The 27203-nt window shown below is 38.7% G+C and overlaps 2 protein-coding genes across 5 annotated transcripts in view; both read right to left on the bottom strand.

The window, feature by feature from the left end:
* Nucleotides 1–4069, bottom strand: part of CUBN (cubilin) — a 144072-nt gene extending 140003 nt beyond the window's left edge. Inside the window, exons 1-6 of the mRNA XM_041490048.1 lie at nucleotides 3951–4069; nucleotides 3669–3798; nucleotides 3256–3348; nucleotides 2222–2260; nucleotides 1354–1455; nucleotides 373–476 (exon numbers count right to left, since the gene is read on the bottom strand). Coding sequence (XP_041345982.1) covers nucleotides 373–476; nucleotides 1354–1455; nucleotides 2222–2260; nucleotides 3256–3348; nucleotides 3669–3798; nucleotides 3951–4069 — 587 coding nt within the window. The remainder of the gene's footprint in view (nucleotides 1–372; nucleotides 477–1353; nucleotides 1456–2221; nucleotides 2261–3255; nucleotides 3349–3668; nucleotides 3799–3950) is intronic.
* Nucleotides 4070–12271: 8202 nt separating this feature from the next.
* Nucleotides 12272–27203, bottom strand: part of TRDMT1 (tRNA aspartic acid methyltransferase 1) — a 42572-nt gene continuing 27640 nt past the window's right edge. For all 4 annotated transcript variants that reach the window (XM_041490181.1, XM_041490180.1, XM_041490182.1 and 1 more), the window contains 6 exons: nucleotides 25904–25973; nucleotides 24791–24874; nucleotides 23925–24295; nucleotides 19888–19945; nucleotides 18740–18869; nucleotides 12272–12903 (listed from right to left, as the gene is read on the bottom strand). In XM_041490181.1, coding sequence (XP_041346115.1) covers nucleotides 12803–12903; nucleotides 18740–18869; nucleotides 19888–19945; nucleotides 23925–24295; nucleotides 24791–24874; nucleotides 25904–25973 — 814 coding nt within the window. In that variant the 3' untranslated portion in view covers nucleotides 12272–12802. The remainder of the gene's footprint in view (nucleotides 12904–18739; nucleotides 18870–19887; nucleotides 19946–23924; nucleotides 24296–24790; nucleotides 24875–25903; nucleotides 25974–27203) is intronic.

Here is a 27203-nt window from a genome sequence, read left to right as displayed (position 1 = left end):
TGGGCCTCTCACTGCCCCAGCTACACCCCATGGTGCAGGAAATTTCCATTAAAGCAGCTGCACCTACAGCAGGGGGCTGGGTCACTGGAGCCAGTTCTCATTTTGCAGCCTTTTCCCTAACATGGCTGTGTGATGGATCTGGTTCCTGCTGCTCCTCTGGTGCAGGCAATGGCTTTGGAGGCCTTTGTGTGTCTGCAGTGGGCTCAGAGTACAGTGCAGTAAGGGTTTTACTTGTTCCCAGACTGCAAGGGGTTATAGTGCACAGATATTAAACAGACTTAATTCTAGAACTTGTGCTGCAGGCATGATATGGGGTACAAAAATAGCAGAGTATTCTACACGGGATATTTGTGGCTAGTTTTGAGAAGTTACCTGTAGCTGCCTGGCGTGTTCACACAAGTGGCTCCATTCTGGCAGCCTAATGCTGTTCCAGCAAAAATCTGGCATTCATTAACATCCTCTGAGCACAGGGGGCCCTAAGATGAAATGGAAAACCAGTTTATTTTCCAAATAACTGAAAAATGAAGCAAACCATGGACCCAATGTTTAATATAGTTTTCAAAGATATACAAACCATGGGCTGTTATCAACACATATTCTCTCATGAAACACAATAACAAAACTTTATTTTTCAGCTGTGTTTCTGTGACCCTTGCTATCAGTCAGATGGGATAAAATATCTCAGATGTAGAAAGCATATGAACAGCACATTTTTGCCAACCCCTCTCTTTCCAACTAGAAAAAGACTCAGAAAATTTTCTTGTAAACTGTTTCTATCAGAAAGCCCATAAATTTTGACCCAAATCTTGCTGGGATAACTTTTAAATTTAAATCCTTTGAGAAGAATATATAACATTTCCATCTCTGGCGCATATAATAGCACCATTAAAGTATTTTCTAGTCTCTGGATTTAAAAAATTCAGAATGGCACTGATTATTTACACCCCCAGTTTGTCTTACTTGTTTAAGACTGAATAAATATCCATCCCTTCCCCCAGCCTCTCTCTATCCTTGTGTAAGGTCAACAGCAAGGCATGCAGTCCAGTTCAGTGCTCAGCAAAATCCAGACTAATTCTCTGCTGTGGGAACTGCCAAGAATCACTGACTTCATGGGCCACTGCCTGCATGTAAGAGTGCAGGGTTTGGCCCAATGCTTTGGGCTTCTTTTTTTTACACATATATATTGGTATTGTTGAGAAGCAAACAACCAATGAGTGATACTGCTGCTCTGCTGCTCAGGGTACCTCACTCTGCCCTGAGCAGCCCGAAGTGCTGTGCTGCATGGCAGTCTACTGAGCTAGGTGCAGACTGACAGCTGAAACACACACTCTGCAGTCGAGGCTAAAGACTCACCTGCCAGTTGCTGGGACAGAGGCAAACGAAACCATCCAGTGAGTTGACACAGGTCCCTGAGTTCTTACAGGGGTTACTACTGCAGGCTCTCCTCTGGATGTCCTGAAATGCCAGGAAAGAGTAGAAAATGAGGTTTCTGCTTAGCTGGTGTCCCATTAGCATTAATTTTCAAGACAAACCTCTTTTCTCTTCCCCCAAATTCTTTCTTGAATTGCCCTCCAAATTTTTTTCAGCAAGGTTGATTTGTAAATGTTTTGAGCTATTTCACTTAACCCTGTACAAAATAATGATCCTGTAATTGCTCATAGACAGAATGGCCAAGCACTAGGATGAGAAAAGACCTGTAAAAATTAAATATTAATAGAGACTGTTCTTCAGCAGCAGACTGGGAGTCTAGATGGAAGGTTATCTTGTCTTTTTGATTCCATGGGTATTTCATCTGACAATTGTTTTTACTGGCACTTGTAGGTGAGGCTTGTCACAAGTTCAGTGGAGAAACAGGTGACAGCTGAAACTTACTTAGTTCCAGTGCAATAAAAATCCAGTTTGAGTTTCTGGTCTTTATCTTGACAGACCAGTGAAGGAAAAGTTTACTTCTCCTTGGTATCTACTTGCTGTTCTTGAATGCACAACTGTTTTTCTGATAAGAAATGCAGTCTCCTACACAGCTTATATTTTGTAAGAAAGCATATCACCTCCTCCACAAATCTTGGTGCTTTTTTTTACCTTCTGTTACCAAAAAAAGTTTTCCTGAGGAATGCATGAGAGGAAAGAAATAATTTAGCTGTTTAATCATTGAAACCTCACTTTATTTACTTGGGCCTGAGATTTTCTTTTCTGATCTCTAGTTTGCTTCCCATTTACTTACCTGCTGTAAGCTTTGAAGTTTGTTATCAAGAGTCAGGATCTGCAAAAGAAACATGAATTACATTGTGCTTAGTATGAGAGTCACCACAGAGGTACTTGCTGGATACTGGTAAACTCACAAAATACCTTCCTCTGAGAAAAGAGAATAGCTGGTATGTGAAACCAGAGGACAGTCAGATCCAAATGAGGCCCCATTCACTGAGATTTTGGTGGGTTTGGCTGTTCAGAATATGACAGCTTCAATATGTCCCAGCTTGGATCCACAAGGCAAGACTCTGTCTTGCAAAGATGTATTCAGGTGCTGGAAACTGAGAATGTGAATATTCCTGTGGGACTGCTCGGGTCCTCACATGTGTGACAAGGATGGAGGTCTGGGACAGAGCACTGAGAGCCAGGAAAAGGGTCTCCACATCTCAGTGGGTTGTAACCACAAACAGCAAGCTGACACTGAATCAGAGAATGTGATGGATATATATTAGCCCAATTTCCCTAAAGGAAGGTCTCTTACACTATAAAAATGTTTTCCTATAAGGAACTTGTGGAAACACTGTAACAAAAGACAATTATATCAGGCAATCATTTAAAAACTTTTTCATGGAAAAAAATAATTCAGGAGCAGGGAAGTGACAAAACTATTGCATTGGTCTTATCTTTCCACTGCAAACCCCTATAGCCCATTTCCCTAAGGAATGGGATGTCTGTGTAACAACTATGAAAACATATATGGTCCGTTTCCAGAATTTATTCACAAATATTACAGGACATTGTCAATACAGATGCTGACAGTGAACAAAGAAGAATCACAGTGACTGGAAATTTTGGGGGGATTTACAGAAATATTTCCATTGTCTACAGAGTTACTGAATAAGTATCTCAAAATTAAACACAGACTCCAGGCTGATATTAAATAGGGACTGTGCTCCAGTTCCCTAAACTGGGTGCAGAAATATTAAAATTAATCAGATCGTTTAATATTAGTGTGAGGAATGGAAATGTGGGAATGCTGGAGGAGGATAACATGAAGGTATGGCTCACCTTGGAGGTCAGCAGAGTAATCTGCTGGGATACATTCTGCAAAGCACCACTGGCTTTTTTCAGTTCTTGAATCTCTGTGCTACTCTCTCTAACCTAAAGTTAAACAAGAGATAATGTGAAACAAACTTTGACTTTTCAAAATCTTAGGAAAGTTTAGTCCTTGCATAACTTTACTATTATAAAGTCCACTTAAATACAGAGAGTTCTACTACATACACAATTTAACCTTTTCATTATCTTTAGTGATGACATGATTACTTTACAAGTCTGCAATGGCTTACTTTCATATTAGACTGCTGATATAGATAATATAAAATAAAATAAAATACAGAATGCATCAAACACTTGTGAAAACAATTTAACTATTAATATGTAGAAAATTAAAATATATTAAGGGAAAATAACTGTATCACCTGACTAAAAACTTCTGAAAGGTCTTCTTCATTAATTTTTACTTTCCCCAGTGGTCCAGTTCTAAATTCAATATTTTTGCTGGAGCCAGCATAGAACACTAAATTACCCTGCTCGGAGGATAAACGAGGCCTGTTGTGTATTGGAAAAAAAAAAGATAATTTAGTCACACATATCTGCCAAAGAGTAAGTAAAATAGAGCTGTAGTAAAGCCATTCCATCCCCATTACCAGCACTTATGGGCCATCATACCAGTAAATGCATTTGCAAGCAATGGTACTTACTGCTCGTCATAAGTGGCTCTTTTCTGCTTCTTTTTTTCATGGTGGTTTGGGTCACAGCTCAATCCAGTAAGTAATAACAGCACAACCACGAGCTGAGGAGCAGGAGGAGCCCAAAGCATTGCTCTCCTCCAGCTGTCCTTGCTTGAAGTGAAACCTCCAGTGCTGGACTGGGCTGTTGTGAGCCCAGGTGCCCTTTGCTCTCACACAGCTCCTTGTTCACAAGGTGCCCATTCTGCTGCCTTGTCTTGCAAGGGTGAACTTTATCTTGGATACCTTAATTAAAGATTGACAGCATGCAAATCCCCTAGACATTAAATGCATTTTTCTCCTTTTGTCTTTTGGTTTCAGCAGCTTTGAGAGATCATTAAATGGAATCTGCCTGTACTTTATCACTATGTCTTTGCCCTTTGTACAGCTGAGTACCCCTGTGTCCCTGAGCACCTTGTAATCTGCAGAAAGTGCTCTCCCACGTGCTGCATCACAGGAGCGAAGGAGAGATTATTTGGCAACACTAAAGGACCTAAGTTGTTACCAAAAAAATCCCCTAGCCCAGATGTAAAACCCACAGTGGCTGGCAAGGAATATTTGTATTGAAAGAGAAGCTTCCAGTAAGTAATTTACTGGGCAGATGACACGAACAAGTCAGCAGTACTGAACAGCATGCCATGGATTACAACAGCAAAGTACAATTTTAACCAAATACGGTTGCTCTGAATCAAGGGTGATTCAGTCCCCAGATGCTGGGGCTCAGGCTGTTGCTGCTGAAAGCCATGAGAGATTCCATATCCCATCTCCCATTTGCTTTTGCCAGAGTCTCCATATTTCCTTTGCACAAGACTTTGCTGTGCTTTTTTCTTCCTGCTTAGAGGAGCTCTGTGTGTGTTTTCTTTCCTCATGCTAGGAGCTTCCTGACATCCAGGTCCACCACCATTTTCCTTTTTGCTTAGTAGACATCTTATTCAGGTTGCTCACATTTCAAAACTTTACTGAGAAGAGTAGCAACAGTTGTAGCTGCTCTTGCTTGTAGGTAACACCAGCATCCCTTCGAGAGATCATTAAGCACCAGACCTTCCTGGAGCTCCTGCACTTCCTAACCCTACCCAGTCTTTCTTTCTGCTCCAGTTTACACTTGTCACCTACAGATGTCCCACAGATATGTGAAGCCTTCCCTGGAGCTGGGGGATTGAATGAACTCTACAGCTTTCACAGATGGAAGCATTATGAGCTCAAAACAACCTGGTAAGAAATTGAATGTGGTGACAAAAAATACTAATGTCATCTCAAAAAGAGACAGATGCACACTGCGGACATGGATGTGAAGTCAGGGCAGCTAGTGTTTGTGGTGCTGCCACAGATCATGGGATCTTCACTGTGAATACCTGAGTGTCTTGGGCTGTATCAGCTGTATCCCACCATTTTCCCAAAAACTAGATTTGTATTATATTTTATTATCTGTGTTTTCATGAACTTACCTTGGAATTCAGAACAGCACCAGCCTGCTGACCATGCCTCTTGTGCTCCCACTGGCTGTGATGCAGGAAACCCAGCAGTCACTGCTGCTGCTGAGGGATCTGGAAGGGCGGCGGTGAAGCTCCTCCTGAGCCCACGGGAGACAGCCCATCCCATGTACCTACTGGTGAGGAAGAAGGACAGCTCTGTGTATGCTCATCTGCTCTGCAGCAGGGAGTCTATCAGCTGTTCCTGCCAGAACAGAGAAACATAAGGGAAGTTTTCCATGTGATGTCCTTTACCAACACGAGGGACAATATTTCCATAAAAATACAGAATTGTGTTGTAGGAAATATGACTGCTCCATTCAATCCACATGAGCTGTGTTTTTTTATATCAACTGAGAATCTGCCCCTCCACCTTTTTTATATTTACTATTATGCTTTTTGCTCTGAAACATCTGTTCAGGAACAGGACAGTATAGACAAATTATCAATATTTCTGTCTAGTCGACCGGACACCTTCTGCCTCTGGGTATCCTGGCACTGTCCATTAAACTGGTGCTCATTAACATTCTTCCTGTCAATTTTGAAGTCTGTCTGGTGGGGATTTTTTTCTCTTTTTGTTTTGATTTTCTTTTTGTTTGAACAAAACAAACTGTCAGTTTACTGTCAGTTGGATGTCAACTTGAATAAACTCCGGGCCAACTACAGCCGCACTCTGTAGCAGGCTGGCTGAATATCTGTGTACTCCAGGAACTTGCTTTCCCAAAGTCCATTGTATGCTGACAGTTTTCATCCTGGTCTTCAGCTGTGGCTCACAAAATCCTTCCTTTCCTCTCTTCATTTCTTTTGTATGTCAAGCATGCACTGCCCCTGTCTGCTGCCTGTCAGCCTTTGATTCAGGCTTCTCTTTCCAACTAACTAACTCCAATAAACCAATAATCAGTGAGCAATAAACCATTAAGGATGAAGACAAGGCTGGTAATGCAAGGAACAAGAAGAAATTCACCTTCTCTTCCTGCAGGCTTTATAGTTTAGAAAATGGTTTGCCTGAGGACCAGCTGATTTTGACTATGCACTGATTATAGGATGGAAAGAGAGGGTTGGACACCCACCTATTTGCATGACACACTATTTTCCATTTCATTAGACCTTCCGGATTTTAGTTAATTTAGTCTTTATTCCTAGTGAATGCACCTCAGGCTGGCCAAATTGAGAAATCCTCTTGAGGCTGAGAAACCTTCTTGAGGACAGAAGTAGATCCACACCTTCTAATTTTACTGTAATATATTGAATTGAGACCTCATTTTTGGAGGAACATAATGGAAAACACACAAAATTCTGGCACAAGAATAGGGGCTGTTCTTTCTAACAAGAAGAGCTGGCATGAACCTCTCCTCCTGGGACAGGTCATTCATTACCTCCCTAAGATGAAGGCTCAGAAAACAGCTCTAAAGAGCATAGGTTGTGTGCAGATTTGGCAAGAGCAATGGAGTGTTTGTCTCTAATTCTGGTTGAAGTTCATCCTGTACTAGCAGGGACTACAATTTACCACTATCTTGTGTAGCCGTGTGAAATGAAACGGTGGTATTCCTCTATTTCTCCAGCAGTACATGCCTGCAATGCAAAGATGTTGGTGTAGAAGACAAGAGTTGACTCAAATCATGGCAAAAAATTCAATACGCATTAATTACTCCTAGGAAGTAACTCAAATTCATGGACATGATGAGAGTTTTTGACAATGTTACCTGTTTAAATGAAGGAAGAGCAGCCACGGGTGTGAATTCAAACCTGGTTAATTTTTTAATGGAAGACTAAAAGCCAATCATATTTTTTTTCCTCCCTACGGATGCAAAAAAGAAGAAAATCCCTGCTATTCAATGTTATCACTTAAATATTTGCAAATAATTATAAATCCAGACAATTTCTGGTTAAATTACAAGTAGAGCACATTTACAGAAGTTTTTCTTCAGCTGTCCTCGTATCTCCCAGTACTTCTGTCTTCAGTTCCCTTCATCTTTCCTCCATCTAATAATACTCACACTCTAGAGTTCAAAAGTGACACACAACATATGAAGTGAATCCTGTTTCCTCCACATAACTGTGCAAATTCATGGTGTAAACCCAGCTCCATATTGAACTCAGCATTTCCCATGTGTCCCTACACCTCTCAGACAACCAAGCACAAAGCTGGTAGCAGGCCCTGGGCAATGGATCAGCAAACATGGGGTTTACATCAAATATGGGTGACTCTGAAAAGTAACATTCCCCTTGCTGTTCCTTACCTATAAACACCTATCATCAATGTTTCCCTCTCTTCATGAGTGTCTTGAGAGTTTTACGGCTACAGCACCTTCCCCAGGGGCTGCAGCTTCTGCAAGCCTCCATTTCTCACACCCCTCCTTAAGGATTTCTTTTCAGTAATCTGCCCTCTGCCACTGTTTAAGATTCTGCTTCCTCAACACAGTTGATGAACTTCATAAATTAACTGCTAATGAAGTTAAACTACCTGGCCAGGAAATTGAGTTTTCCAGTTTTTAATAGCAAGTGACAAAGATAAGAGTCATGATTTAGTTAACTACTTAAGCTGAAATTGATCTACTGTCCAAATTCTCCCTGGATTCCTTTATCACAAGTAAGATTTAACACACTAGTTTTTTACTTTTCTTATGAGACTTTTATTTTAGTTCTCCTGTCTTTCTGGTTTTTCTTCCTGAACACTGTTGTTTCTATAAACCACTTTGATGCTTCCTATTCTCCACTTCATTCTTTTTTGCAATTAGGTTATTGAAAAGCTTCCAGTTGTTTGTATTTGCTTTATTCTTTTCTATTGATTATTCAGTCCTTTTAACACATTGCAATTGCTTTAACATACACTGGAGTTAGTTTTAGGGACTTCCATTTGCATAGCACCCTTCTTCACTAATAACCCTAAAGCCATGAATGGACCTGGCTGCACAACCCCCCTCAGAGTCATTTTGTTCTATACTGCTGGCTTTCACCAGGCAGCTCAGTCCAGGCTATGTCTGTAAAGCATTTGCTGTGTCCTGAGGCTGTGCTTACAAGTACTGGCATTCTGTCACCATACAAAATAAGCAATAAGAGTCATCATCCTGCGTTAGAAAAGATCTCTCCAGGTCAGTGGATCATCCAGGTCACCCTCCAATGGTGGCCAAAAGCAGATAGGAAATGAAGGGTACACAAAGGGGTGAGCATATACAGTACCTCCCCCAGGTACTCTCTTGGCCTCCAGTTATTTGCAGCTCGGGAACTTCTTCAGTCCGAAATCTACTTACTCAGTATTCTGAGGATTTTTCTTACATGAGCTTGTCCAATCTTCTCCTTCTCCACAAGCTTCACCTTATAACACATGTGCAAAGAATGAGTAATGCCATATGTTAATTGTGGTCAATATACAGTGAAAATGCCTATAAAATATTAATTCTGAGAAGAATCCCATTTTAAGTGTATTATTTATAAACAGAATGAGATTCATTTATTTTTTAAAATATATACGGGCAAACATTTGAACTAATCAAAGTGTTGTGTTCCAGCTGATTTAAACCCTTCCTACTCTGCTTCTTGTTTCACCAGAGCTCTTACCTGAGAAGGTTCCTCATGCAGCCTCCTCCCACTGTCAACAGGACCAGGTGGAGGAAAGTCAAAGAGAACAACCCAGTTGTCTTGCTTTCACAGATGGCTGCCTGGCCCTCTTGGGCCCCTATTTATTTTCTTTAATGGCTATATAAATTGCCCAAACTTTACAATCTACTAAAGACAAAAATAACACAAATCTTGTCCTGCTCTTCGCAATAACATTTAAATTGACACACTATCACTGTTCTGTATTTCATAAACTTCCCCTAATGAGGTTGTAACAGTATAATACTCGTATTTGCACAGGCAAAGAAAAAATGCCTACTGGAATGAATTTTAGGCTCTATGTCTACTTTTTCATGGTTTCACATCATTTTTCCTTGGGTATTTCTTTGATCAGTTCAATTTTATACAATATTTACACAAGACTGCTCAGAAATGCTAGTGCTCTGAAACAATTATTACTTAATCTCCTCTAAATCCTTACTAATATGTCATATTCTTTAAATAACTCACAGAAAAAATAGAACACTTAAATGGTTGTAAACACATAGAAGACAAAAATATATTAAACTGCTAAGGAAAAGAAATATAATTCAGTATTTATACAAGAATCCAAGTGTTAAACTTTAATATGAACAGGAAGAAGAGGAGCCAAAGGATGAGCTGAGAAGTGAATAATTCATCTTTAAGATGCAACAAGTATTTTTTGAATTTTCCACTTATTTTAGAAATGTGTGACAAGTGCTAAAACAAATTGTACAGTCACTGAAGCATTGGGCCTGTTCAGATTTCTATTGAAATGTCTCTGACAAAACGAAAATGGGCTTTCCCTTATTTAAGACATAGCTATCACCAATCAATGTTTTCCCAGACTGTAATACAGAGATTCCTGAAAATCCTTATAATTCTCCCATCAGTCAAAAGTGAGATGCTCTGGGCAGGAGCCTTACATTCACTGCATGGAAGGATGCACTTCCACTGTGTTTAAAAAAAATGGTATTTTAGTAATTTTGCCACTAGACAGGTTTCTTCATGAGTATAGGGAAACCCCATACTAACTCAGATAAAAACTAGCTGGTATAGGGAAGATTTTTGTACATCAATCTGCAAGCTTCAACAATGACTACATAAACATACCACCAAATAGAACAGCCTTTTTCTCAGTGGAAATGCTCAAATTTAAGAGAACTCAGATAATGAAATGTAATTGAGATGTGCAAATGAATGAGGCACAAAATAAAAAATCAGATTCTGGGAATCTCCCTCCCTTTCCAAAGCTGTTTTCCAGATTTTACTTCACCTTTCAGTTGCTTTTGTAATCACATTTCATTGCTGTGAAAATGCTTAAGCTGAAGTTGCAAAGTACAGCAATGATGTACACTGCAAAGTACCTAGGATTAGAAGACTGCTTGGAAAAGGAAGCAACATGATCATCAAGTGAGGTCAAGCAGGTACAACCCAACAGAACTCAGTAAACCAGTCTATTAATAACAAACCAAAAGGGGATAAGCAGCAGTCACTCAATTTAGCTGCACCGGTATTACAGCAGGGGTAAAATACACAAATACGTATTTACAACTCTGAATTATTGAAAGTTTTTTCCTTCAGAAGCAGCTCAAATTAGCAAACAGATTCAGTCTTCACAATCACATTGAATTAAAATTCACTATCCATATGTAACAGGCTCTGTATTACTGCATCAGTTTTAGGTGAAGCTAGGTACATTTCAACTTACACTTCAACACTGCTAACTTACAAGGGGCATATAAAACATTAATTTATGTTCTACACATAAAGGAATTGAAGATTAATTGTTAATAGTAATATTTTCCAAATATTACTACAGCGAAGCAGAATGAATAGACTACATGAATTAGCAGAAGGAAATTCCAATTTATATATCAAATTGATATCCTTTGTTTTCATACCAATGTTTGGAACATATTACATAGCAGTAGATCTTCAAACTACCACATTTCTCCCAAGAACAAGCTATTAGTTATTGATCTGGCTGATAAATCTACACAATAACCATTGTGGGTATAGGTAACCATGGTTCACTGTCAAATTAACACCTGCTCTTTGCAGTTTAGTAGCCAGCACAGAATTACTTTTTTGCCATTTCAGTACTACAAGTGACCAGGTGAGAACAGAGGCCAACCTCATCCTTCTCTAGGGCTTTATCCAGAGCACTTTCAGGAGAAACCATTTCCATATCTCTTTTACAGCTGGAACACTCCAGGTGCTCAATATGCTCCTGGAGAATCAGACAGGCTGAAGTAGGTCAGCCCAAGCTTTTCCTGGTTTAACAGTCCACAAGCAACATGCAAATCAAGACTGAAGAAGAAATGCAGGACCCAGCATAAGATAAAGCTGTGTGAGTTTATCTACATAAATTAATTTTTAAATTGTTTTCAGGACTACAGCAGATGAAAATAGCTACAGTATCTCTACAGCAGCTTTGCTCTCTGTGGTCTTCACTTTCTACTGCACTACCAAACCCAGATGGAACATACCAAGACTGTTCCTGTGTCATCCCATGGGTGGGGGGAAGAGGGGGAAGAAAACTCATTCATTTTCAGGAGTGGCAACTTTAGCTCACTGCTTAGGTGCACAGGAACTATGAACAGCTACAAAATCCTTCTGTCTTCTGGCACACAATCTCCCTAAGGATGCTTACTAAGTATCATCTTGTCTCTTCCTCATTCAAGCTGTTTTTAATCAAGATAGCAATGGGAAAATCCCAAGGAAAGATAACAAAAGGAGCACACGCTTCTTTAGAAGGCCCTCAGTTTTCCCATCATTTTCTTTATTATTTCAGAGGTACTGAACTCACAAGGCTTGATTACAAACCCCCTGAGTCCAGCTCTACAAGGCACTATGCAGCAGTGGCACCTGGGACAGCCACACGCAGTGGCTTCACCTCAACATACACTCCTAACCCCAGTACTACCACCAAGATTTGTGAATTTTCAGAAGAAGCCCATATAGTTTTTCTCCAGTTTTTATGTCACAGGAACCTAAACATGGAACTTTAAAATTTTTTTATGTCTTTTACATGTAGGTCTTTGGTAAGGAGCAATGATCTTATCCTGAATAATATGAGAAGAGAAACAGGGAAGTTATTGTCAGGCCTGTGATAACCTTGAAATATTTTCATTCAGCTGCAACTAAACAAATCATTCCAGACAAATGCAGTTGGGTTTTAGAATGCTACAAGTATTTAAAGAAGATGAGACAACCATAAATAACAACAGTACATCTTAAAAATTGTATATAAAATACTGAATTTATTAGTTTCATGAGCTAAAAAACCACATCAAAACTTCAGATCATATATACAGTAAGTCTTCTCAGAATGGATCACTTATGTTTAAAGATGAAGACGTTTTACACAGAGAACTTGATCTCTGCAGCTAATTAAAACAGCTTGGACACAGTTTCACACAGTACTGAGAAAATGGTTTTAGGATAAAAAATTAAATAAAGTAAAATAAAATAAAATAATCTTATCCTTTCTCATTGAAGTATTTGCATGTGCTGCTATTTTTCATTCTGCAAACTAAAAATGACAATTAAATCAAGCAATTAAGTCCTGCAAACTGCTGTTTAAATAAAACACCTATACAGTTTAAATCCATCATGAATGCAAGTTAAAAAAATATATCAAAACTGTTCAGCAAAATGTCTGGACAAGTATCTTGATAAGCTCTGGTACTTGTCCAGGTTCCATCAGCTTTCTCCTAAAAGATGGAAGTATTTTCTGCCACCAGTCCATATGCACCAGTTTCAGGTTCTAAATTATTCAAGTAGAATGGAGATCAATTTTGCCACCACATGTACGTTGAGGCTGTTTCCCAGAAGACGATAGCATTGCTTCACTGTTACCTTTTCAGGAAAACCTAAAACAAAAACATATAGTGCAACATCACTAGTCTGGGTTTGTTCCTACTTTTTAGTATTTTTTTTTTCAGTGAATATTTCTTAGTGCAGTTATCACAGATTGCAGCAGGATTTACCCTCCCTCCAGCTCCCCCCACGAATCACGAGTTTACAAAACCAATTCACAACCAATTCATTGGATTTGTATCAGTTCTTCTGTTATCAATACTGCCATCTCTAAGGTTTCACAAGAAGCTTCAAAACATTCCTCTATTGTGTAACTACTGCTGATCTACCTTCCCTTCAGAGAGCCCAAAACACCCAGCAGTCTCAGGGAGGGGCAGCAGCACTAAATCCCTGCACAACTGCTACTCTAGATAACATCCACAGAAGAACACAAACACAGCAGAAAGAAAATGTGACACTTCTGCAGATGGACTAAACTGCACTTCTCCATAAGCTTTTATATTGTACTTCCCACATGATCCCCTCTAACAGCTCAGGCACATCCCAAGTCTATCAGTGCAACATACCACCCATACAGATTAAACGATGAGCAATGCTTATTCAGTGAGTGACCAAGCAGTTGAACAATTTTCCATGTAGTTCAATGCTGACCCCAATAAACACACTCAGATATACAGACAGCATCAGAAATGTCCTTCCCATAGTAAGTGCATGGCCTGGCAGAAAGAAGGGAGAGCCAGTAAAAATGACACCAGCCCAGGTATTGTGAAAGGGCTGTGCTGTGTACTGACTAGCAAGCTCCTGAGAGTGAAGCAGTTTCAAGCAGCCAGTTGGTCTGGTCTGTCCCTGTTTGCACTCTTACCTTACTCCAACTGTGAGGTAAAGTACATTTGCCTCATCCTGAGTGAAAGATGAACAGCAGTGGTGACTTAACTGTTAGGGTCATATAGTATAAACTGCTGAAACCTGGCCCCACTCAATTATTTCATCATTCCCTAGAAGAAACACCTAACTTTGACTCAGAGGTCATCACCACCCCAATTAGTTCAGATGCACAAGCACATTGTGAGTGCAAGTAGTGATATGTATGCTCTGAAATTTTCACAGCTCTTCAGAAAAAAATTCTGTTCCAGAGAGAGCTCAGGAGAGAATGTGGCTGGATGGTTGGACAGTTACTGAGCCAAAGGAGGCTCTGAGGAGGAGGTGGTGTCTGGGAGGAGTTGTTCCATCCTTCTCTGCCAGTTACTAATGCCTCGAATGTGGACTGCTTTGGTAAACACATCTTCTGCCAGCTCCATCTACTCTGCCCAGCTTCCTGGCACTCACATTTGGGCAACCGTTCTTCTGTCTTTGGAACAATCACTTGCACTCCCACACACACTTCCTTAGATGGAGTTTTCATATTCCATCGATGGATAAGGTATAGAATAAAGGCATTTTAAAAGCATACATGAAAATAAGTATGTATTTATGCACACACACACACACACACGCACTTACAGCCCAAGAAGCCTATCTGAATCTTGAAAATGTCAGAATTTCTCCTTCTACCTTTTGGCAACCAAAAGCCAAGAATTAATTTCCAGAACTCGTGATTTCCTTTATGCCAAGCCTCCTCCCTCTGACTGTTAACATTGTTTTGCACTTTCTATCTTCTTGGCCCCAGACTGACCTACATCAGAAGGTCAGATTCAACAACTTCCAGTATGCTGGCATTTGCTGCACAGCTCTCACTGTAGCATTTATGTCACATACAGTACCTGAGGACATTGAGGTCTTAACAGCACATAATTCCTCACCATGCTGGCTTTTGTTTCCTAAAAGCTTGCATGCATCACTAATAAGAAAAATGGAAAACACATCCTGACATCACTCTCATGAAAGCAGGTCACAGGTGCAAGAACGCTCTGTTCACTTTTGATGATATTGCTGTGGGACCCACCAGAGTGACTAAGACAAATGACTGCAGTATTTCATTGAACTATAATGCAATTACTATTTATACATTTTGATGTTAAAAGCACAAATAAATCTGGTCATGTTAAGAACGAACAATGACTTTAACTCTGCACCTCACATATTAGAAAAGGCCATCAACTTTTTAAAATGCAGAACCATTTAGACAATCACGTTTCTTCTGATGATACTTTAGCTGAACTAGTAACAGCATCTGTTACAAAGCTGCTGACAGTCTGTTCACACGGTTTTCAGCTTATAGTTTCCTCAGTTTCTTCAGTTTCTTGGACCAATAACATATTTACAGTGGGTACAATTCCAAGCTTCCTGGTTTTGAAAATTTCAGCCTAAATGTTGCTGTCACTACAGAACACAGTAGCATAGAACTTATAACACATTTTGCTCTGAAAATACCATATTTCACAATAATTACTTGAAGTTTGGCATGGGAGAAATGCTGTCAGGGCAACACCCTTTGCTGCAGCAATAAATATATCCACTTTCAAAAAAAAAATCCAGAGCTTGCAAATTCTCAAAGGAAACTGAGATTACAGTACCTAAATTCATTAAAGATTTCTATCAGTCTAGAGTCCAGTAACACTTTTTTAAGCAAAAAGTGGGAGAAGTTTTAAACACAAAGAAATGTCAGAGTTGTGACTCAGTGTAGGGGAAATGCATGTTCTGCCTATGACTCAGGAGTATATGCCAGAGGAAACCACTGAATGAGAGAGAGGCTTGCTTTATGTGTCATCAAAGTTGGAAAAGCAATATCGAGAGGAAGGGAACTGCAAGAACTGTAAAACAGCTATAATACTAACTGCCATAATTACGACAAAAGGGTACTCTCCTCTGAGAGGCAGAATCCCAAATGACAAAAGACAGGTCTGCTAAATGAACACATTGTACATGGTGATGATCTGGATGATCCTCAAATTCAGAAGCCTGACTTGTCTTCAGAGTTCAGTTCTGGTTTGCAAAAATATTGAACCTCACAGGTGTCTCTGCAGATGAGCTCTGAACAGAAAGCACGGTATCACTCCAAGCACTATGAAATTATAAAAGTCAGGTTTCGTGAACTGCTCACCCCAAAGTAATGGAGTCTTCCAAACATAAATCTCTCCATTGTCTCTGTTCTCAACAACTTCCAGTATGCTGGCATTTGCTGCACAGCTCTCACTGTAGCATTTATGTCACATACAGTACCTGAGGACATTGAGGTCTTAACAGCACATAATTCCTCACCATGCTGGCTTTTGTTTCCTAAAAGCTTGCATGCATCACTAATAAGAAAAATGGAAAACACATCCTGACATCACTCTCATGAAAGCAGGTCACAGGTGCAAGAACGCTCTGTTCACTTTTGATGATATTGCTGTGGGACCCACCAGAGTGACTAAGACAAATGACTGCAGTATTTCATTGAACTATAATGCAATTACTATTTATACATTTTGATGTTAAAAGCACAAATAAATCTGGTCATGTTAAGAACGAACAATGACTTTAACTCTGGACCTCACATATTAGAAAAGGCCATCAACTTTTTAAAATGCAGAACCATTTAGACAATCACGTTTCTTCTGATGATACTTTAGCTGAACTAGTAACAGCATCTGTTACAAAGCTGCTGACAGTCTGTTCACACGGTTTTCAGCTTATAGTTTCCTCAGTTTCTTCAGTTTCTTGGACCAATAACATATTTACAGTGGGTACAATTCCAAGCTTCCTGGTTTTGAAAATTTCAGCCTAAATGTTGCTGTCACTACAGAACACAGTAGCATAGAACTTATAACACATTTTGCTCTGAAAATACCATATTTCACAATAATTACTTGAAGTTTGGCATGGGAGAAATGCTGTCAGGGCAACACCCTTTGCTGCAGCCATAAATATATCCACTTTCAAAAAAAAAATCCAGAGCTTGCAAATTCTCAAAGGAAACTGAGATTACAGTACCTAAATTCATTAAAGATTTCTATCAGTCTAGAGTCCAGTAACACTTTTTTAAGCAAAAAGTGGGAGAAGTTTTAAACACAAAGAAATGTCAGAGTTGTGACTCAGTGTAGGGGAAATGCATGTTCTGCCTATGACTCAGGAGTATATGCCAGAGGAAACCACTGAATGAGAAAGAGGCTTGCTTTATGTGTCATCAAAGTTGGAAAAGCAATATCGAGAGGAAGGGAACTGCAAGAACTGTAAAACAGCTATAATACTAACTGCCATAATTACGACAAAAGGGTACTCTCCTCTGAGAGGCAGAATCCAAATGACAAGAGACAAGTCTGCTAAACGAACACATTGTACATGGTGATGATCTGGATGATCCTCAAATTCAGAAGCCTGACTTGTCTTCAGAGTTCAGTTCTGGTTTGCAAAAATATTGAACCTCACAGGTGTCTCTGCAGATGAGCTCTGAACAGAAAGCACGGTATCACTCCAAGCACTATGAAATTATAAAAGTCAGGTTTCGTGAACTGCTCACCCCAAAGTAATGGAGTCTTCCAAACATAAATCTCTCCATTGTCTCTGTTCTCCCTTTGTAAAATACAAGCAACATTAACCCTATTGCACCTCTCAGTAATGTTGCAGAGACTGATTTAACAGTGGAAAAATTCCAGCTGCATTTAAAAAAAGAGAAAATGGGCAATTTTGTGCTCAAAAGAGACCTTGAGCAGCATGATAAGCCTATACAAGCCCAATCCAGCTGTGTTAAGTTCAAGTATCTTGACATCAGCCTACATGAATATGAAACAGAGCTGTGCTAAGAGGCAAATAGAACAGATCCATTAAAGAAGAGAGGCTATGAAAAAACATTGCATGTTGGTATGTAACACACTTGCAAATACTCAGAAACATGTAAACTTAGTGCTGGCAATTCTAGTTTCACAGTGGAACCTTGATAATGTGCTCCAAATGTAGCAATTTTGAATGTAACAAGTAATAAATGAAAAAAAAAAAAACAAATTAAAACTGTAAAAGAAAGAAATACATAGAAACAAGTCACATTTCTCAGAACTCTAAGTCACTGAGGTAGCCAAAGCAAAATATAACAAATTTCTCAAGGTCAGTGATGTCTTATTTTTTGAGCAATCTGGTCTAGTGGAAGGGGGTTGGAAATAGATGATCTTTAAGGTCTCTTCAAACACAAACCCTTCCATGATTCCATGGATGCTTTTGTTGCTGAGTGACAATAAATTGATCTGACGTGATGTCAGCAGGACAGTTTCTTAGCAGATAGTAACAGCTACACTTTCACACTTGCCCTTTTTTACAAGGAGAATTCTGATGACTTTACTTCATGTTTAATTCTTTTTGATGTGTATCCAGTGTACTGATACTGCTAAGTCTTGTTCCTCGACTCCTTCTTCAAAAAAACAACCAATTAGAAAATGAAGTACCTGACCAAGGGCTGTCCTTTCTAAAAAATAGAGATGGCTTAATAGATTTGTTACTCCTCAACAAAGAACTATCTGTACATCTGAAATTCCCTGTCAGCAGCTGTAAATGTGTGGAAGGGAGAAAGCAAGCAGCTCAAACACTGAGAACCACAAACAGACTTCCTAAGCTAGCAGGATATGTTGATTTACCACAGTTGTGAGTAACACTAGCTGTTGAATAAATAGTTTCAATTTTAAACAAAGGTATTCCTTCACTGCACTTCACTAACAGAGCATTTTGCAAGACAAAACCTTCTTCTTAGCTTAGGAAGATAAACCTCATCACAGAAGCTGGCTCTTACAAAACATGAAAAAAAACTAGTGGAAATGTAGAGAAATTCAAAGTTAGCCAAACAAGAATCAATCAATCATAAGAACTGAGTGGTTTGAAAAGAATGCAAAATAAAAAGATAAGATTAGATTAGTACCATTAAAAAAAAAAATGCATTGGCATTTCTGAAGAATAATGTAGAAGTGTATATTTTGCAGCACATACCAAATTCCAAAGGGAATCCATGAAGATTTGCTATTTCTCTTGGAGTAAAGTACCTCAGTTTTAGTGTTGACAATTTCATAAGCTTCTCTTCTTCCGACAACTTGTCAATGTGTTTAAACACAGATTCAAGCTATGAAGAATATCAAAACCAAGAAATGTGACTGATGCAGCCCAAATATGTAAAATTTACAGACACATCTTAATGGAATATTTCCTTAATCATCAAAGTGACAAAGACAATAGGATATTTTGCTTGAAAGTGTCATTTGCATTCTGGTTTTGCAGCAAACATCTCAACTCATGGATTTGCAAGAAAGAAATCACTGTTGCCATGAGGAAATTCATAATTTCTTCCTCCAGTTCCAAGCTATACCAATACTTAATGGGGCAATCAAAGAGCATACATTTGTTAATGACAAAGGACAGTGACTCAGTATAACTCAATAACAGACCATTCATACAAATTAAGCTGCGTGGATGCAGCTGTTTTAATACTCTTGCTTTGAGATTATCCTGAATTCCAGAGCTGCATTCCTCTTATTCTTAGAATCACCCTATAATATTAGTGAACAGCGCAGAAGTGCAGGAGGAAGGGCTTGTGTACAACACCAGTTTTGTGAAAAGTATCTTTGAATGCTGATTAACCAGTACATTTATTACCTTCCCCAATGCCCAAAACTACTTGATCATGAACCTATTCTACTATTCTATCAATAGTAGAACTTTTCAAAATATTCTTTGCAAATAAATAATAATTTTGAAATTCAGAAATGTTAAACATCTGACAATATTTACTGAATTATATGCATACAAAAAACAGCCCTTGATTCATAACACTGTACTGTAGGTTCTCCATAGAACTAGTATTTTTTAAGGTTTTCACATACCTCTGTGAAACCTCTGTATGACATGACAGATAAAAATAATAGCAACTTATATTCTTATAGACACAGATATAATTTTGGTCTAAACAAACTCCTCTCTAGGAACACAAACTGGAAACTCAGTTGCCATAAAATGTACATTTAAAGGATTATTTTCTTATAATATTCAGAATAACAAATGAGAAGACAGAAAAAACCCCAAGCTTTGAAACAAGTCTCAAGTTTTAAAACAAGTCATTCCAAAATGTTAGACTACACACTTACCTGTACATCTACTGCTGTCTGCAGAACTGAGCCGGTCCCTTCGACATAGTGTCCATACCTTAACAACAACAATAACAATTTAAATTAACATTTTCACTGTATTTCATGGCATTGACAATTGCAAAGGTGCAGGGAGGTTACTTAGGTTTCTTTCCCTTGATGAACAAACAGCCTCTTGGATAGATAAAGCAGAAAGCCTTGTTATAAATGCTGCTAACCCCTGGAGTGCAGTACCCTCTGAACGTGCTCTCTGGGGATGGGTCTGCCCTTGGTGCTCAAGGGTTTAGCCACAATAGTGTCCTGTACATGGCAACTACACAAAGCCAAGGAATTCAAGCATAGGACCACCAAAAACCCCCCCATCTATAGTGCCTAAACCAATTTTACATTAGGGCAAAATGTGTTAAAGGTCAAATGGTCCCAGGGGTTCAAATTAGCTCTCCTTCTTAAAAGGAGGACCACTAGTGTGAGCCTCCAGTTTTCATGTCAAAGCATTAGGAACAAAGTGCTTCAGTCAGGTTTAACTTTTGGTTGCTTGTGGATTTTCCACTGAAGGAAGAAAAGAAAGAAAGAAAAAGAAAGAAAAGAAAGAAAAAGAAAGAAAGAAAGAAAGAAAGAAAGAAAGAAAGAAGAAAAAAATTTAAATCCAAGTAAACCGTAAGTAAACTTGCATACTGAAACCCAGATAGCTGTTCTGCATGCTTTGTGGTTGATTGCTTAACGTGTTTACTCTGTAGTTTCTTCAATGCTATCATTTAAATATAATTATGGGCTTTCAGAAACATGCTCTGTTGGTCTAACTGTGGCAGTTTGAACATTCTGAACAGAAAGAGAGTGAGTCAAGACAACAGATGGCTTTGCCCTGTGGAAGAACTTCAGAAGATTCTCTGCATTAGAGGGATGTGGTCTGCATCAATTGTTAACAGACACTATTCTCTAGTTTTATCTGTACAACTGTAAAGACAATTATAAAGGTCTTTTCTTCCACTTGGGACCCATTCCTAAAGCATGGCACAAGTTATGTTTCAAGCCTCTCTAATCCCACAGTGAATAAAAGAATACTCTCCCTTCAGCACAGACACAATGACCCAGCTTGGCTCAATCTTGAGTACTTCAGTCTCGGCTGAAAAAGATACAATTGGTTTTGCCAGAGCAGCACTCATTTTGAAAAAGTGGCTACAAATCTTCCTCAGGATCAGAACACCTAAACACTGTTACAGATTAAATACACATGGAATCTGTTTTGTAAATACATCATCTTTAATTGGTTTAATCTTTAATCCTGCAAATTCCCTAACACAAAGTTTAACGATGTAATACACACAGCACTGAGGAATCCTCATCCTTTTCCTCTTATATAGCACCTGGTAATATTTCAGCTTAATATAACTGAGCCAAAATGAATAAATGGGGTAAAATTCAGAGCGGTACTGAAGTGTTTTATTTGGAAAAATAAATATTCCTGTCTAAATAACTGGCACTAGGGTACTGAACTCCTCCCCCCCGCCAAAAAAAATCCAGTTGGTGTTCGTGTGCATTGAAGGCCGTGTGTGTGTGAGTGTGTGTTTGAGTGTGCATTTCGATTTTTTAATACAAATGTGGGCATACGGCTAATGTAGTGTTAGCTGGATTGTTATTTATAATTATTGAAGGTGCTGACTACAGAAAAGTTAACATTCCTACCTTAGACCTGGAACATAATTAAATTTTGTCACAGTAAAAAAATGATGTATTGATTTTCTGACAAGATTCATTACAAGTTACAATGAAAGAAGCTGGCTTAAGAAATTACAGTCTTCAATTTCAATCTGATTCAAGATTCCCCGCCTCTTTTATTTCTGTAAGCTTTAAAAAAAATCTTTTCATTTCATACATGTATTTTTTCTGGAGATATTGTACCGTATATTATGACTGGCAAAAAGTAATTTCCACAAAGCGAGAAAGCTCTACTGCAATTGATATTTGCACTGTTTTGAAATGTATTGCTTCTCTTGTCAATACCGTATCAAAATTTAAACTATGTCCGGAACAACTACATCTAGAGAAGTTAGATACGATTTTCATTTCCTCTGTCCTTTAAAATACTCAACTTCCTTTCAAAACTTCAGCCACCACACACTCCAAAGAGAAAGCATGGTGTTGGTAGTCTCACAGAACTCAGCAATCATTCACTAAGTGCCCAGGAAATCAGTGTCAGAAGGGCACACAGAATTACCTGCTTATCTCTCATGTATTACATTTTGTTGTATACTCCACCAAAGCTTTTTAAAAGACATACTGGTATAGCAAAAATCACTGATGAACTATCTGTGTTTGAGGTCCCTGAATTAGAAAGGACTAGAGAAGGTATAGCCAGATTATTTCCATCACGTGAACGTTGCTAGAAATACCTGAAAACCAAAGAGAAAAGAGGGAGATTTTTCTCCCACTCTCAAAACAGATGGTCAGTGCAACTTATAAGACAGACAAGAGACAGGCACAGCAGCAGAGGGATTCTCTGTACTACCAGGAGTGCTGTTCCACCCACTTCAGGGGTCTTTTTCCTAGATCTCATGCTTCAGAGAAATATAAAAACAAGAACATCTGGAACAGATACAGCAGGGGCTCATTTTTGGCCTCAGAAAGTGACTTTAATGAGATGTAATTATAAACCTTCTCTTAATGCAGAGCTGTAAATGAGATGATTACATTGAGAAATATGTTGGCAACCTTCCTTCCCAAAGGCTTTTGAAAAACAGAACAAAGATGGAAAATCAGACAGAACTACCACCACAACTACCTCCATATCAGCAGAGGGATAAGAGTCACCTTCCCTGGTGTCATTTCCCACCACTACGTACAGAGACTTGATTTTAACTACCCAGGAGCCTCCTTCAGTGTGATTTTGATAAACATGACCACAAACTACTATGACATATTCTAGTGTAACCACAAGTGGCCAATTACTTTCAATGACACTTAAGGCATACAGAAAACACATCAGACACCATTCTGGCTAAGGGTTTTTTTGACTATTCTAGTTTAGAAAGATATTCCACGAGATACTGACTCCCCCTCAACTCAAAAGAGTGAGGGCAGCAAAGGCACATACATATATATCAATGAGAGCTGAGGGAAGACCTTTCCCATTGCACAAATTTCAAACTTTTGAAATTCCTTTTCTTCTTCTTTATTGTCTAAACCTTGAAAATCAAAAAAAAAAAAAAAAACCAACCCTGCAAGAATTCTGTTAATCTGGCAGTTTAATTTCTCCTAATTAAAATAAAAGTTACACTTGGCTTTACCTCATCATCCAAGACATCTTATTGAAACACTCAGCAAACTCAAAAAACCAATCCAATTAGAAAAATTTATCAGTATTAAAAATTCCCACAAATTTGCAGGTTCCAACTGGAATGTTTCAATACAAATGCATTCAGTGGAAAAGTTCCTGATCAGTTGTCCACAGAGTTTCAGAACACTCACCAACTTCCAGAAGTCGAAATTAAAATTGCAAGGTGCAAATCAGAAAACAACTAGACAGAAAAGCACTGATGTTCTGCCCCATCAAATGATTTGTAATGCAGCAACCTAACTGGCTTCATGACAATCCACAGCTATTCTGATCTATATAGCTGAAAAATCCAAGAAATCAATAAAATGTACAGTGGAGACAGATTTAATGAGGAATGGATCTGTCATGCATGACACTTTGTAACTTCATTGAGCAATATAAAGAAATTCATTAATGAATCAGCACTATACCAGTCTACTGGAACCATATTTCCGCAGGGGTAATTAAGGTTCTGTGAAGGTCAACAACAAATGGCAACTGTCTTTTGTGAATGCCTTTTTGGAGTGGGCACATGATGCTCTGCCAGACAGATTCTCATGCAGGCATTCATCTGGACCAGCAAGCACACTATATAAGGAGATTTCTTTTAAAGGCCTAGGTTTTTTTGATGAAACACCTCTCTGTGATTTTACAGGACACAAGCGAGAAAATACACTTAAAATTTCAGGACATGATTTAGCAAAACATTTTCTTGGCACCTTACCCTTTTGTAAAGCACGTGGATCTCCGGCAGGTGGGTTTGACAATGTCTAACAAGAGAGCATAGCGCAGTAAGGATTTTGGTGGTAAGAAATATTGACTTATTTCTTCATTTTCCTCTTCCAAGAAGTCTTTTAGCATTTGAATAGAGGAATCATTATCCTGATTATGTTTCCTTTCCATCTCTTCTACTGTTTCAAGCTTAAATAGAAAGGCCCCTTTTGGTAAACTCTTCTTGCTGCTGCAATCTGGACCAGTGTTTGGATCCAGATTCTTCTCCTCAGAGGACAAAAAAGAACTAGTTTCACCCACTTTGTCGGCACCTTTTTCCTTGAGTAAATCTGCTGGATCCTGATCTGGGAATCTTGTCAATATCTAAGATGAAATTATGACAAAAATAAAATTAAAGAACTGTATTTAATAAACAACTTGATAGCCAACCATACAGAGAGTAAGAAGTCCTTCCAAGATGCTCACAATAACTTTTAGATGTTATTTTCATGAAGATTTCAAAAGCAGTAGCATCAAGATTAGTAGACCTATTGGCAATGATGTCAGAACAGCCTAAAATAATTGCCTTTGCAAAAAGACCTTTTCAAGTGTGTAAACAATGTAGCAATATGACATGTTTCCTAGCCCACTATCAGGCTAGAAAACATATCTCCCAAATGTTTAAAGCCATCTAAGCCACAGGCATGCACATCAGTCCTTACAAAGCTCAATATCAAGGCTGAAAAAAGGAGACAGAATTTAACTCTTCTGTTGGAATCACTCATTCTTCTCCATTCATCAACACACACCACTAAACTGAAAATTTAACCCTCAATCTTCATGAAATGAAGCAAATTCAAGTATTATAAATAGACTCACTTGTCCAGGAGCTTGAAAGGAAAATGGTTCTTGGTGAAGCTTTGCAATTAGAAAATACCGCAGCCTGGAATTGGGAATGCCAAGCTGTAATGAAAATTCAGAAGCCTTTAGTCCGTGTGATAGTAGAGAAAAAGTGGTCTATTGCATCATACAAGTTATCTGCCATTACATGCAGTAACAGAACTATGACACATTAATATATTTTATTACTTCAGAGATATCAGTATTTGAAGAATCAGAGATTCATAAAATGGTTTGTGTCATCTAGTTCCAAGCTCCCTTTCACTAGCCCAGGCTAGAAGGCTGCAATTAGGTCACCCTGAAGCCTCCTTTTTTCCAGGGTATTCTCTTGGTATTAGTTGATAATACCTCCACACACGTGTAACTTCCATACCTAGGGACTTACAAAGATCCAAGTGATCCAATTATTCTCTGTATCTCATAGTTTTGACTTTCTCTGTAAATTAATATGAATGTAAACAAAATTTTATGTGATTCAAGTAGAAAAATTTGCATGCCTCACGATTACTTGGGACAGGTACTATGGTTTCTGTTGAAAGCAAAAAAGTCTCTCTTTGCCTTTTTAAACAAGGAACTATAAAACACCTAACAATTAAATAAATCTACCACAATTGGTTTTCAAGCTACATTCTATTAGCTTCTCTCAAATATTTATGGTACTTCACTGATTCCAGTTAGTCTTGCATAATCTGAAATTTCTGTCAAACTTTTTTCAGTTGCCAGGGTAACACAGAAACAAAGCTCCTCCTCCCACAAGAAACAGTCACATTTTCTGTGCTGGGAAATCCAGAGGCACAGCACTTCTGAAGCAGTGAGGCTCCCGCAGGGAAAACCACCTTCCTGGTTACAGTGGAAATTCATGCCTTCTTAAAAATATCAAATGGCAGCAAAGCAACATGGGACTATGATCTGAACACAAACAGCAATATAACTATGTCAGTATGAGAAACTAGAAGTCATGTCAGTTGGTTTTCTCATTCAAGTGTATGCTTTGAGCATACACTTTTCTAACATGGAAGAGAATTTTCAAATATTCTTGGACTCAGTGCACTTTGACCTATTAAATAATATTAGAGCAATTTTAGTACTCACACAGGTTGGAGACAAGAGAAATTCCTGATATTTAAATCCACATGTTGCTAGTGTTTGCAAAAGTTCGTTTCTGAAAGGAATCAAAAAGCAATTACTCCCTTCACGTAGTCTTTAGCCCCTTTTTTAATCCTAAATAAACACAGATTAAATTCAACATCATATTTACCAAAGCATTCATTGAAATAATTGGACAGCAAATTATTGATATGTCATCCATTACTGAATTTGAGAGACATCATACGAAGTTCAGTGTTAGAGACTATTATACATGCAAAGGCACCTCACTCTTACTACAGTGCAAATGCCTCTTCAAAAAATGTCCCATCTCTAGGAAAGTAATTGTGGTGTGTCAACAAGGAAACTAATCAGAGGGCAAGATACTCTCTTTACTGGGAATCATAAAGCAGGAGATTAAAACCACTACAAATAGCTCACTACTTCCTTCTGCTCAAATACACAGCACTGGCTAAGCCTAACGAAAAGGGTAAATTGAGGGATGACAAAAATCAGTGGCTTTGATTATAAAAATGAGGTGGGTCTGTGCTTTATAAACAATGGAAAGAGACTGTAAGGGAAATAATCTTAAAAAGACTTTTCTTCTGTATTCCATGCAGACTGCACTAGGCTGGAACTACACCAAAGACAGGAGCTGTGACCTGTACCCAGCATTGCATGCGAGACTGCATCTCAAGTGCCTTAAGAGAAAACAAGTGTCCTAACCAGGGTGTTTTCTGAAGCACAGCTTGTCCCAAGCACAGGCCAGGAAGGCACAGCTTAGGGAATCCTGGGAGCTACAAGAGAAGACCATGAACACTGAACCAGCTGAGCATGTCTCCCCGCTGCCTGCCATTTGGATTAAGAGCACATTATGCAGGGTGGCAGCTGGTGCTTTAAGGAGTGCACAGGAAGATCCCACTTTATTCCAGCAAGAACTGAGAAGGAAGATAGCAACTCTCTCTCTCTTGCTTTGGTCACAAGAGAGGAGAGTGCTCTTGCTGTCATTAGGTAACTGTAGTGACACCTTTCCTCTTCCCCATTTCAGACCGGGACTAAATACTTCTTACTGCATCTCTGGACCATTTGATAGCAGCCCTGAACCATGGATAATCTAGTATCAACAGAGGCACTCAAGAAAGCCCCATGGCTATTCTGTGACCATAACACAAGATACCATGGGATGCTGTCATGAATAAGCCCCTGAAACCTCTGATTGTAACACCTATTACTATTTTTCTTTGAAAACTAATTCTGACCTTTTCTAAAGCAAACATGATCATCAAATAAAATCAAATCAAATACT

Source organism: Pyrgilauda ruficollis, unplaced genomic scaffold, assembly GCF_017590135.1.
Source record: "Pyrgilauda ruficollis isolate IOZ18807 unplaced genomic scaffold, ASM1759013v1 scaffold12, whole genome shotgun sequence".
Lineage (NCBI taxonomy): Eukaryota > Metazoa > Chordata > Aves > Passeriformes > Passeridae > Pyrgilauda > Pyrgilauda ruficollis.
Note: the sequence above shows the minus strand (reverse complement) of the source record. Positions and strands in the feature narration are given on the sequence as shown.